The following is a 14,348-nucleotide window of genomic DNA, read 5'->3' as shown; positions in this document are numbered from 1 at the left end:
GAGCCTGGCAGGACATCGGCACCGGGGTCCGGGGAGAGCTGCGGGGCATCGCCACCCACGCTGCTCCCGGCACCGCCGCTGCCCATGGCCCCCTCACCCTGCCGGGAGCTGTCGGGCTCCACGGGTAGAGAGGCGGCAGATGCAGTAGTAGTTAAGTAAGAGGGAAAAACAACATCTGTTATTTACCTTCTGCAAGTGGTTGTGTTTTGCCTAGACGTATGAGCGCTCTCCGGAGCGCTTAGGTGAGCTTCCTGCCGCAGCAGATTTCTCGTTTAATTAGATCAGAAACAGTGTCGTGAAAATCGGAGCTTAGAGAGAGTCACTTACAACAAAGGAATTAATTCCGCTCTATTTTAAGGGCCTATTATGTATGTTTTTCAGATAGTTTTCCTGTCTGGATATTTGCCATCTCACATTTGAATTGGGGCTGATTGAAAAACAGGCATTTATTACTTATTGCTATTGTGGGTTTCATATTAGAACTTAGAAGGGATTTTATTAGAGATGCTTTATTAATCAAAAATATGAATTTGCTTGTTTAGTAGTTAATTGCAACCTCACTCTTTTTGCTGAGTGGTTTCATTTGGCAATATTTTGGGAGCTGTAGCATTGATGGCTCGCATCACTTACAGAAAATAATCTGCTTTTTCTCAGTTCTGGGGACACCCATCAAAGAACCAGGAACAGATCTTTTGCATTTGGCAGAGGCATTTTGGAGGGTGGCCTAACTGGTAGGATATTCAGGGGACAAAAGATATTTTTGTTTGTGTGCACATAGTTACTAATTTTTATCTGTTAAGGCTGTTCTTCTGTGTATAACAGTACAATGGGATATAGTCTGAAATATCCGATGGAAGAAGCATAGGAACTAACCTGGAGAGTCAGTTTTTTCTCTGTCAGATACTTGCATATTCTTTAGTAAATTGGACATCTTCAATAGGAAATCTCAAGGGAATTCTCCATTAACTTGCCATATGATGTCATGAAGTCCTAAAACTGATTGTTAGGGTGTTTTTGGGAAAGGGAATGAAGGTGGTTGTTAATACTTGGTAAATAATTGCTTATTCACTATTGCGGTTCTACTTTAGAACAGGAAAGATTGGTAACATTTTAATTTTTTCCTCTTTTATGTGTCTTGTATTATAATGGTTGGGGTACTTTTAAAAATGCTTCCATCACCATATCCATTGTTGTGCCCAAGCTTTTATCTGGAAAAGCTAGGAGATTGATACTGAATAAAATCACTGGGACTGAAACAACTTGGAAGTAGATATATATAGATACTACTAATTTTTGGGTTTGGAAAAGTTTGCAAAGAACTCTTGCTATCTGCCAACATTCTCCCAGGATTGCTTGCTGTTCTGATGCCTTCATGAATGGAACATATTTTATTATTTCAGACCCTTGGAGGAAGCTGTTCATGGTCAGATCAGTACACATTGCGGTTTATTTGCTTAAGTGTCCAGATTTAATGATATTGGTGGGATAATATGAGTTTAATTAATAAACGTAGGAGTATGCTGGTGTCTCACGGTTTTCTTCTCTGATTCTGACAGTCTGTTTTCAGACAAATCTTTTATCTGACATTAACAGAAGTTGTTAAGCTGTTGGTAGTCACTGTTTATCAGGATTCTAAAGAAGAACAAAGTAAGTAATTTAATTCTCAAGGGTCATGATGTAAATAAAACAAAATCTGCCTTAGCTACTGCATATGCTGTGACTGTATGACATTGCCTGAACTGGAAAAAAAATTGATTTTCCTTATCAATAATTTAACATCTTCAAAATATGCTTGAAGCTCTACAGAGAATTAAGATTTGGCTCAAAAGTGCATTTGGCTTCAGATTTGATACCAGCTTGCTTAAACTGATTTGTCATGTACTGTAGACTTTAATGCAGGAAGGAGGGCAGTCTTATTAGAGTTATAAATCTGTTGTTCCTGTAAAAAGCTGCTTTTATTTATATCAGTCACCGTAAGCCCCTTTTAGAAAATGCTGGGAGATAAAAGCTAATAGAACTACTGGGACAGAGGCTGATTGATTTCAGTGCACACGAAGGTACAAACAGCATGAAGAAAAGTGTGGAGTCGCCATAACATAAATAGGAATACATATATAAACGTATATTCACATGGGCATAAAGGTTTTATTTCACTACCTGCCAGGCATTTTGTTTACGTGCTGTCAAAGATGGACCATCTTACAAAATGAGGTCACTTCCAAATGTGCTTCTGTTGCCTACTTGTCATAGGGGATTATAAATCTGAACTCAAATATTAACTTCTCGCTTCACCTTCTGTAATAGAGACTGCTTGAGCAGCATCAGGACGTATATTCCGTAAACTATCTCCTAGGAGCTGCCACTACTTAAGATTTACATGGCAGTGGTAGCATTAAAAGGGCAATGAACTTGGCACTGGTTGTGCCAAGCATTCTAAAGCCTAGTGGAAGTTTTAACCATCTAAAAACCAAGGTACAACTGGAGGGTGGCAGCTGAAGGAGACAGTGCTGTGCTGGTTCCTGCTCAGCCAGGGGCAATCCACAGATTTGGGCAGGTTCTTGCTTTTCAGGGGTTCACTCTCCACACTAAGGTGGAAAGTTATGTTTTGAGAAAGGTTAAGCTGAGGCTACTGCCGTCAACAAAGATGAACATATGGCTGAAACCTAGTTCTGATGCGTACAGTAGGGCTAAATATTGGAGGGACTAACAGATTAAATCTGAGAACTTTGAGGAGAATAAAGAGGCTAGAGAAGGTTGACAATTAGATGATGATTCTGTTGAAGTAATATAAGGGAGATGTTGTAACTGGTAGCAGTGCAAGGAAAAGAAGAACAAATGCTGAGTTGTGGTGGTGAGAACCTTACTTAAGATCCAGGTGGCCTAGGGGGCTGGACAAGCTGGAATATCTGAAAAATTATGGAAGAAAGAGCAGTAAAAGGCTTTTTAGGAGGAAAGCATTTGGAGGATGCTTCCATGTGCTGTATTTTACATCATTCTACAGAGATCTCAGGGTGAGACATTTCTCCTGCAAGTCTCCTGTCAAAATCTAGTTGTTAATGGCTAGCTATACTTTTAGACTTTGTTGTTATGAGATAAAATTTGATCATAAGTGTTGTATGTTTTTCTGTAAGTTGTCATACTGTATGTATGCAGTAACACAAGTCTATATGTATAAAAGATGGTAGGAAAGTTGAGTATTTAAGGAAGCAAAGAAGATACTGGGCAATAGCTGGTATTCGGTCTTCAGACTTCTGAAAGGGGAGACTGCTGTGCTGTAATGTATTAGAGTTCCCTTTTAACTCTCTTGGGTTTTGAACTCAGAATGTTTCCTTGCATGAGAAGTACTCCTGCCTAATATATTTGTAAACTGACAGTAAGTTTTTGATAATATGATAAGTACAATCTGTTTCTTGCAGCACATGAAATTCTGTAGAAAAAGTGACTAACACTTTTCTCAGATTTTTCAAGCTTGATAAAATTAATTGGCTTTGCAAATAGGATTGATGCCTTTCAAATATTTGTAGTGTGTTGATTTTTCGATATTATTAGCAAAAGAGAAATATAATTAAGATTATGTAAGGAAGTGTTCATTTCTGCTTTAATACGGTAATGAGTAATACAGAAGGGTTTGCAAAAATTATCTGAAAAACACAATAGAACTCTTCACAGAAGAAAATCACCATTATATATAAAAAACTACCACTCTTCTTTAAGCTTTTTCTGTTAATGTGTTTTCTTAAAACTGCCTGGTAAATCTATACCCTTATTCACACGTTGTGCTATAAATGTGGCTATTTGGAGAATGTGATTGGAGTTGTAAAGGAATTCTTTTTTTTTCACCACATTGTGATTTTGCACAGTATGTTTTCAAGTGGTGTTGGCAGAGTTCTGCTTGCAGTGGTTATGCTGATTTTATGTCAGTGTGTTAGGTACAATTCCAGCCCTTCAGGCAAAATAAGTACTGGATAAAAATTAGTCTGTAGGGCAACCTTTTAAATTTACCATTAGAAAGAAAAGAAAATATTATATCTGAGAAAGCACATGTGGTGGCAAGAATAAGGTCCACAGAAGTATGATGCTGGCCTAGGGGGCAATTGCAGAAATATGGCCTGTTTTGCTTTAAGGCCGTGGAGAATCTGAGGTGTGATATGGTAAACAGGAGTTGCCTGCATCTAGGATGGACAGTGCCTGGCCCTTACTGCCTGACTTGCAATGCCAAAACAAAGCACTTTCCCCCTTTGTGCACTGCTTCTATGGCTTTAGCTATTGGTGCAGGCAGCCCATTGGATTAGGACTCCAGAAGTGGGAGCATACACCTGAGGATTGTGCTGAATTTCCTTTACTTTTAAATGATTTTTCTATTCACTTCTGCTAATAAAATAATGCAGAGAGAGAATTTATGAACCCAGGTAAAAGAGAAACTGGAGCTAAATGACAAATTATGAATTTAGGAGACTGAGGGTTCCTATCACTTGACTGCTGGGTTCTGACCATTGTGCAGAATGACACCTCCAGTGACACCTCCAGAAAGCACCTGTGAAAGGGTAAATCTAATTGTGTTAAGCATCACTTCTTGCCAGCTTTTGAATGTGTTAGGGAGACATTTTATGCACTTTTGGTTTATAGCTGCTTAAATTTTTTCTAATTCTTTGGAAGGGGAAAAGAGACAAAACTTGAAACATAACTTTGCTGTTCTCAGGCTGTGTTGTGTTTGCATTTACTCACTGATAAGAACAAGTAACTGTAATTACAGATAAAGTCTCAAACTTAATCCTGCAGAGTTGGTTGATAGGAACACTAGGTACTATTCTCATCACCTCTGTTTCTTATGCTTTTGTGCATCAAATGGATTTCCAAGGTACTTTTTTTACAACAGATACAAGTATAAGTACAAGTTTTTAATGCAAATGGAGCAGTTATTTTATTTTATATAGCACTAAAAGGTTTATAAATTTATGCAATAAAATCAGTGATGCAGTTTCCTGTTTTTGACTTCATGGTCAAACCTGATCAGTTGATCAGAGAAGTTAATATCTTAATGTCTTTATACTTCATGACCAAAAAATGGCTTATGAAGCAATGCCTTTCCTTCTCACAATAAACATCTTACTGTTTCTTCTGACTGTAATCTTGATGACAGTGTTGCATGTACTTGGAATACCAGGTGCAAACACTGAAAATCATAAAGAAGAGGTCTCTTAACTTTCTCACTTTTTGATGGCATTTTGATCCAGTCACAATGAAAAGAAAGGAAAGATATTTGGATAGAGGTATAGTTGAAAGTGGTGTGGGGATCAGTGGGAGCACATACTTCCCATTGGATGATTTTCACTTTCATAGGGGAAATCTCAAATGCTTGGGCAAGGGATTGTTGTCCTACCACCTGCTTTATTTGTGCTGACAGAGTGCCTTAGCTGTTCACACAGAAGACTGAAGCAGTGTGCTGTGAGAGATTCAGACCTGCAAGCGGTGTATTGGACAATAAATAAAAGTAGATGCCTTTTGGATTATTATTTCTTTTACTTCTTGATAATATGGTTCAGCCTAACTGTTTTTCCAGCAGTGGCTGTGCAGCAGTTTAGAAGCAGCTGTTACAAAAGGCAGAGCTCAGCTGCTAGGGCTGACTGTGATGGAAGGACTCCAGAGATGCTGTTTTTGAGGAGCTACAGTGTGTGTGTGTGTGTGTGTGTGTGTGTGTGTATAGACACCCTGGGACTCCTCCTGTGGGAATGGTGGAAGAGAAGAGGGAATAGCTTGCAGTTGTTTAGTGTCCTGTTCTTGATTGGGGATGCCTAGAAGGAGGAAAACCCCACTTACACTGTCTCCCTTGGGTGGAATGAAGGAACATCCTGTACGAGAGAGGAACAGCTGTTGTGGAGCTCTGGTCTGTAGAGACATGAGTAGTCTTCTGGTCTACCCAAAGCTGATTTTGCCTTTTGCTTCCAAGTGTGTTTAAGATCTATGTACCTAAATAGATATCTGAATTTAAAAAAAAACCAAAAACCCAAAGAAAAACAACAACCAAAACAAAAAATCATGTTAGCTTTTCTCACAAGATTGCTCTGAGTAATGGTTGATACTGCTAGCAGGTATACAGTGTGTATGGAAAAATGAGAATGAATATTATCTGGGTTTCTGCATCTTCCAAAAGTTTTGAAAAACCCAGTTCTTCTCTGTTACATTAAGCTTCAAATACTCTCTCTGGAAAGGGAAGGAAACATTCTTTTAGCTGGCTTTAGTGCTTTTCAGCTCAAACAATAAAGGACTTCCCTGTCTTCTCTCATGAATTATTTACAACTGGTTAAATAACTGTTTAAATATCTTTTGAACTCTTACTATTATTAAACTTTTCCCCTTCACTATTTTCTAGAGGATGGCATGGTCTTCTTAATATTTTTTGGGAAAGAATCCTCAGTTTTTCTAAAACCTTTTAAATGCATTTATGGGGATATGTGTTTTTAATGCCATTGCCTTTCTTTTTTTGACAGCTTATCAGAAATATCATCTTGAAAAGTGTCCCTGAGTAATAATTCTACCTTATTATTTCTTTTGCAGTATCCTGTTGTATTCTGCATAGTGGTTAAGATGCCATTGTAGTTTGCACTACAGAATGATAATGTACATAAGAATGCACATAAGAATGTGCACCTAAGAATGATAAGCTAAAGAAAGATGTCTTAGAGACTCAGCTGTACAGGATGTATCCTTCACTAGCTAGGTGGAAATTCACCTTTTTTCTTCCCAGTACCTAGGGGTTTTTTATCTCCTAAATATTTAACTGCTCTTCATTCAATCTCTGGCAGTTACTTGGCCAGATCAGTTGCTTATGCACTGTCTGTCTGAGCTCTGCCTCTTGCTGTGTTAATGATCTCAGGTGCTGGTGCTTCTACAGAGTATAATTACCTGGTAGCAAAGTCCATCCTGTCTTTGGTGCTATCTTTGGCAGTCACAGTTCTGTCCCTTCTTCTTTCAGTATCAAAGGATACTGTCCCCTAAGCTTATGTATGTCTGTCTCTTAACTCAGACTCCAGAGCTTATTCATTCTCTGCTGATTCAAAGTGACAGCTGTGCCATCAATCTGTTTGTCAGTTTTTCCCCCAGTTGGTGTGTTGGAGATGCTCTGCTTCACACACAGACTCAGGAATGCTGTCTGGCCCTTTGTGCTCTGCAGGTCTGCTGCACCTGGATCAGAAGTTGGAGTCAGACTCCATTGGTGTGAGCACTCGTGGTTTCAATGGCAGAACTCCTATTCTAGGAGGGAAAACCCAAGGAAGAGGACTCAGGCAAGCCATATTTGCAGACTTGGGACAATTCATACATAGTGTTCTGTGTCTGCAGTGCAACTGGCAACAGACATGTCACTTGTTTCAGTATTGCTTGTCTTTCTTCATTCTGGTTACTGTTGAATTTCAATATTTGTCCTTGTTGACTGCCACATTGCTGAGTTTGACAGGTTGTTGCCAGAATTTGAGTCTGCTCACATAAATTTTGCATATATTTAAGTAGAGATTCAACCAGTGGTTATCCTGTGTCAGAGTAGATCCTACTTTGTTTGTATATAGTAGAAGATTAAGAAAGGGTGCATTTTGAGAGAAAGAGGACAGTTGTATCTCATATTTATTTGATGAACTTTTCAAAGAGTTGATTGTGCCAAAACATACAGTATGAAAGTATCCCCTGGATAAGATGTATGTTGGGTTGAATACCAGTGCAATTCATTGCATCGTAACCATAGTTTTTCCTTATTTTGATTACTGTGTACTAGTACAAATTGTAAAGTAATTGTTTCTGTAAAAAGAACAGATTAGTCAGAACTTGATGCTTACCAAGAAGTCATGCTATTTAAAGGTGATAGAAATTGCCAGAGGTCCTTGAACAACCAAGACTAGAATAATGCAAAATCAACATTATGTTGAACTATATGACATGCTTCTACAGAATGCATAAATTACTTGCGATGAATCTTACTACTCAAGTGCTTTCTGGGGTAACTGTGTTATTCCTGAAAATTAGATGAAAATATACATTTTCTACTCCCAGTAAAAATCACGCTGGAGTAATTTTTAGCTAGGATAATCCAGACACAGTTGAAAAATGTAATTTCTGCATCAGTGAACCTGTGGGCTTCTTCAGGAGGACTGCTCTGTCTTTTAATTCTTGTTAAAATAATTTGAATTTTTAAAATATGGAACAGTTCTTTGTACAAAATGACTAGAAAAGTAATTTTTTTTTGTTTGTTCTGTATTGTTTTGATTGAGTTGATGTATAAAGACAATTTTCCTTTCTGAGAGCCAGGCTATTTATAGAATTGCATAGGAAAAAATTGAGCAGGTCTTGCCCAAGGGAATACTGCTACACTCCTCCCTTAGTGCCATCAACACCAGAAAGATTCATTTATTCAGCATCCGTTTTGACTTTCCTCTGAATTTCATAGTTCAGACTTCAATGAAGTAAGAGTATCTCAAGCAGAAAGAGATACCATATTGAGATTTGAGTTCCCCATATTCTTTGATGTCCTAGTGCAAAACTTGGTGTATATTTTCCATTTGAAATAAATGGACATATGTATCTCATTCCTTGGAGAATTCTTAAAAACTAAAAAATTTCATGATGGGAATTTATCTCTAAGCCTAAGACTAAAATGTTTTTAGTCTTAGGCTTAGAGTCTGTTTTTCCTTGCACCACACAGATTTGTCATGGTTGCGGCTTTTCGTGTGACCGTAGGGGCATCCCACATTTTTGTTTGAATGGATTTTAAAAGAACACTAAGAAAGTTTTCACATAAAGTGGGGAAATTTCTAATAGATAATTTAACCTAGGTTGTTTGTTTTAATTTTTAGACAAGTATTAACACATTCTCTGTGCTGTTTCTCCAACCCTAACAACTTACAAACGAACACTGATGAAACAAATGGTATAAAACATTTTTATTACCAGAGTAATTGGCAATTTTATTTTGTTCATCTTTAGGGTCTCTTGCCATGACTCTCCAGTTTTAGAGATCTATTTTAAAAATAAAAGAAATTTTCTGCCCCTCTATTTGGAGAGGGGAGAAAACAAACCAAGTTTTCATAGATATTTTTCAAACCAGGAAAAATCTACTTGTGTTGTAATCTTTGCCACGTTTTCTGTGGGTTGAACAAAACCCTGTCACCAAAACTTTGACTTCTGTGGAGATATTTGAATATTCAGATACTGCCATCAGTCTGGGAGTTGTGAAACCAGTGGGTAAACAGGTATCTAGAGTGCTTTCAGCACTCTTCTGTTCTTAGAACACTCATAGTTGACATGGTAGGGATGGTGTAATCACAGAATCATTTAGTTTGGAAAAGACACTGAAGGTCAGTCTGACTGTAATGGTACAGGTTCAGTTCCTTCCTGCCTTTTGTAGACCTGGGATATCTGTTCTTGCTATAGATACCGCTATTCTGATGAGAGAAGTGGATAAGAAGTTCAAAACAGAACCATATTTGGTTTCTTGAAATAAAGAAATGAAAAAAATAGGCCGAATATGAGATATTCATTAATAGATTTGCTCCCTCTAGCATTCTTGTCCACTTTGGATTTTTTGGATATGAAGAAGTTTACTGGCAGGTTAGGGGTGGCAAGTGATTCCTGGCTTTGATTGCAGCATAATCCTTGTAGAGGTGGCAGCAGATGGGCCTTGGAACAAATTATAAAGCAGAAGTGCGCAGTGCATTTGTGTGAGGTATTTACTTTGAGGTAATATTTACTTATACAGTGGAGCATGCTCCTATTGTATGATGAAAGTACAGCCAATAATGCTGCTCTGAAGAGTTCCTTGTTTTCTAAAAGTAAATATATTGTTGTACATGGGGGAAGGAGAAAAAAAGATTAGTATGTAGGAAACATATGTGCAACAGTTCAAGGCTCTTGATTATCAATCTTCCCAATGAGTTCTGATTGCATTGATTTTTTTTCTTTTTAATCTACTTTAGGTATATCATAATTTAGCTTTTATTACATATCAGGGTATGTGGTGATGTTCTGCTGTAATTCTCTGGCAATCCAATGAAAAATTATGACAAGAATTACTAATTTTTTTCAATTTTTTTTTTCTTAAACGCATAGGCATATAAAATTGAAGGTAATCAAATTAAACTTGGCAGACTGTTGCTAGTTTAAATTGTTTCAAAGAAAATGACTAGGGAGAAGATGAAAAAGCCAGTAGACTTAGAAGTCTTTTTTTTTTTTCCCAAGTTCCTATTTAAAGACTTTGGCTTGGCATTAACTATTCCATGTGACAGTCAGTTTGATTTGAATTTCACTGAAGACTGTCTCCAGCTTCTGTTCCCCCAGAGTCTAGATGAATCTTTTTGGAGGTGTACTAAATTAAAGATTAATAGCAATAGAAAAGGGAATATGGAAGGGTTAATTCTAAGGCATTACAGGCTTGACTTACTACCTTTCAGAGATTAATTTGTAACAGATTTTTATGAAGTATTGAATTTCATGAACTACTTAAGTCTGTTCCCATATAAACTTAAGCCTTCGTTCTTCCAACCTATGTTTAAAAGTTTGAATATGTATAAGTGAAGAAACACTAAACCCTGACTTTGATTCATCATCACAAAATACAATTGACCTCAGTAATTCTCCTATTATTTTCTTTGAATGAGATAATGCAGTATTTCAAGTTTTTGTGTGTGTGTATGGTCTGTAGTGGTATCCAAGCCAAAAGTGCAGAATTGTACTAGTTGACCTCAGGAGGATTTAAGAACTGAGTGACTTTCAGTATGTTTTTTGCTTTAGGAAGGTGTTAGAAACTCTTATGTAGTATAGAACTGAATGGAAGTAACCTAGGGTTATATTAGCGTCTTCGCAGTCTGAAAGCTCAATGTCTAGCCTATGCTAGCTCTCTACCTTTCCACTATGATTAATGGAAAGAAGTCGATACCTCCAGAGAGCTGGAGCAGGTGAGTCCACCAAAATGATTTACAGAGAAAAGTAGACAAGAAAAAGACTTTCTTTGTGTCTTTCATATATTCTTTCCATAAACATTAGGTGGGAAAATATGAGATAAGGGAATAAGCTAAATTTACTCCTTTATAATTAGGAAAAATGAAGGTTTAAAAGGGGGGAAAATAGATTTTAACAAAATATTAGATTCTGTTTCAAATTTTTGCTGACTGAAGAGCCTGCATTTAAAGGTTGTACTTAAGGAGGAAAAAGTGTTGGTTTGTGTAGTAATAAAGTTTATGCTATTCTAATTCAGACTGCCAATCCACACATAAAACCCCATACTTTTCCCCCGTAGTTCCAATCAATTTTTTTCCCATGTGGCCAGTTCTAAATATATTCAGAGGAGATAAAAAGGAACACTAACCAGTAAATCATTTGTTATTAGTTCACAGTAATGTCTATTTGATGCTATTTGATTGTCCATTTTAGTGGCTCTAAGACTTTTGTGAGTCTTAAATTTTTGCTTCAGTTATATGTGTTGTATAATAAAGCAGCTATTCCTGTTCAAAGAGGGAAGACAGCATTTAGACTTTGTGTTTTGAGGAAGAAAGTATTTCTTCTTCAGATAAATGGTTCTGTTTATTTTCTTAGATTACATTTTTTTCACCTCCTGTCCTCTTCAGCTTGGGAGCTGAGAGCTTGCTGGGAAATATGAGATACTATCTTTCACCAAAATACCCTAGAAGAGTGGTGGGGGTCTGCAACAGGTCAATGACTTCTTAACCCAGGAAGCCCAAGCACATAAAAATCACCCCTCAGTCTTCCTTGTTCTTTGACTTTTCATAATTTGTCCATATGCCCAAATTGATTGTACAGCTGAGAAAGGTACCTTTGTGGCCAGGATTACTCAGCAGTGTAAAGCAGTATCTGTCCTCCTTCAGATTCCTGTACAATCTGTCTCTGCCTACGCACCAGCTCTCGTTTCTAGCTTCTTTCCTTGTTCCAGTATCTACTGCCTCGTATTCTCAGTTCATGTCCTTTTGTTAGAACCAGTGTTGCTTTCTCCTTGAGTTTTTGAGGTGGCCTTTCCAGAAGGAAAATTCTTCTTTACTCTTCATCCAAATCTATTCCTCTCCATTTCTGGTGGAACCTTCACATGAAATACACAACTTGCTTCTCCCTAAAGGGTAGTGGTTGACAATGTAAGATCTCTAACCTCCAGCTTGGCTGATAACAGTCCAAAACAGCAAGGACAAGGAAATGCCCAATCACAGCAGCCTTCACCATTTTCTTGAAGTCTTCAGGAAAATTCAGGCTGGGACCAACACCTTTTGTGGGAATAAATTTAGCCCAGCAGTTTTTGGTAGATTTCTAAGCAATTTCAATGCTTTTAAGAGAAGTGCTAGACAGCTTTAATAGATGACTTGATTATATGACCAGCCTTTTGTATGCTTGCTTATTCATTCCCTTACCATTGTGTGTTTTAGCTTGGCAAGTGAATCTTGTCAGCACAATTACATCATGCTGTATAAGTCAGGAGCTTTGCTCACACATCAAAATTTATCCAAAACAGAACTGAGCCTTGGTTAATGGAAAGGAGAAATTATAGTCTGAACCAAATAATTCTTGCAGCAAGAACAACCAATAACTATTTTTAGAAGATGTTGAGCATGAGCATTTCTAGAGAGCCAAGGACTCTCTATGACAGCTCAACATGACAGCACTTGTCAAAATCGGTAGGAGGGATACCTGCTTAAATTTGGAAATGAGAAAGAGTATCTGTATTAAACTGAAAATGTTATTTTAAGGATGTAGCTCTTACCTTTATGATTTTTTTTCAGTATTAGATGTGTTGTCATTTTCACAAACTGTTCTAGTTCAGCTTTTTTCTCCCTCTCTCCCCTCCCATCTTTTTTTGAAGGAGTGGGAAGGAGTCACACATCTTTAGTGCATCTTTAATGTGATAGTCTGAAAATAATTCTAAGTATAATACTCACAGTAACTGTGATGAATAAAGAAGCTGTTATCTTAAACCTTGTTACTTTTGCGCTGCACCATCACAAATATATCATTCTCAGAAAAATTTGAGAACACAGTCTTTTTAAAAAGACCTTGCTTACCGCTCCACCAGCCAATTGTTTGACAATCCACATGAAGTAATAGCATTTCTTCTTGTGCACTAATTAAAATATGGATGGGTGAGGGAGAAATAATCAGTTTCAGCTGTAAGACTGTCTCTGTTAGGAAATTTAGCAGGGCTAGAGATTTTGTTTCAGTGCTGCCCTGTGTATTCAGTGAATTTCCTGGTGTGATTTTCACCTGAGGCAATTGCTTTTTTTTTTTTCCTGACAATACCTTGTGATGGATATCATGAACTAGCAACCATTTGCAATGAGGAAGAACCGCCCCCCCCCTTGTTTTGAGGGAGTACAGATTAGCCGTATGGATGCAGACTGTTGTGATACACTTCCCAAAAGTAAGTGAACGGAGAGTAACCTCTTTCATTTCCCATAGAAATGCAGTTCTGTGGCCCAGTAAGACAAGGACTTGGTGATAGGACTGAGGTCTTAAAGGATGCAATTATGAAAAGAATTGGAGTTATTTTCAGTAATTGAAATAGTAGAAGAAAGAGAAGTATCTTGGAGGAGATGGGCTGTTAACTTGAGTCTCACAGTATGCAAATGTTGAAGGTAACAAATGTGGTTAAAGTTTGAGTTCTCCAAGAATAACAATGTCTGTATTTTTAAAAGGAAATCTGAAATGTTAATTTTATTTTTATTTATAAAAGATAATCCATCTGCAAATAGAGAATGGAGTGTTGCCTGTGGGTTTTGAACCCATAAACCTGAGCACATTCAGGAAATTTTGCCTGAAGTTGCTGAAACAACTTGAAAAGCAGCTGTATGTATAAAATCACCTTCACTTGCCATTGATGTTCAAGTACTGATCATTTTTCAGTAGTAACAGAAAACAATTGATTCCTTAGCCTTCTAGTTTCTCCCACAAAGTAGACTAATTATCTGCACTTGAATTTAGTCAGAGCATCAGGATCTACCTTTCAATCTTACTTAATCCAAAATTAAATTATGAAGGTATTTGTTATATTCAAATACCAAGCATTCTTTCCCTAAACACTCCTCTTTTACTGAAAGTGTGCTCACAAATCCTGCAATAGGGTTTGTATTGAACACTGATTTTTGAAAAGCTAGTATTATTTTCCTGTAGAAACAGTATTTTTTAAAAACCTACAGAAAATCCAGGTCTGCATAATTTGTAGAATGTATGAAAGTCCCTGCCTTACATGCTACATGTCTCAAAATAGAAAGCAAATGCAATTTTTTTTCTTCCAAAATAATGCATCTTGTGCTTGAAATTGCACAGGTTTTTCTGTATTTTGGGTCTTTTACAAGCCATTCTTTCTAGTC

General features: G+C 37.3%; 1 protein-coding gene across 1 annotated transcript in view; it reads right to left on the bottom strand.

Annotated features, from left to right (window-relative positions):
• The window catches only part of PIGM (phosphatidylinositol glycan anchor biosynthesis class M), a 29,537-nt gene that overhangs the window by 2,124 nt on the left and 13,065 nt on the right, over positions 1 to 14,348 (bottom strand). Inside the window, exon 2 of the mRNA XM_014311053.2 lies at positions 187 to 251. Within this exon, the coding sequence (XP_014166528.1) occupies positions 187 to 251 (65 nt within the window). The remainder of the gene's footprint in view (positions 1 to 186; positions 252 to 14,348) is intronic.

Source organism: Geospiza fortis, unplaced genomic scaffold (assembly GCF_000277835.1).
Source record: "Geospiza fortis unplaced genomic scaffold, GeoFor_1.0 scaffold884, whole genome shotgun sequence".
NCBI classification, from domain to species: Eukaryota; Metazoa; Chordata; class Aves; order Passeriformes; family Thraupidae; genus Geospiza; species Geospiza fortis.
Note: the sequence above shows the minus strand (reverse complement) of the source record. Positions and strands in the feature narration are given on the sequence as shown.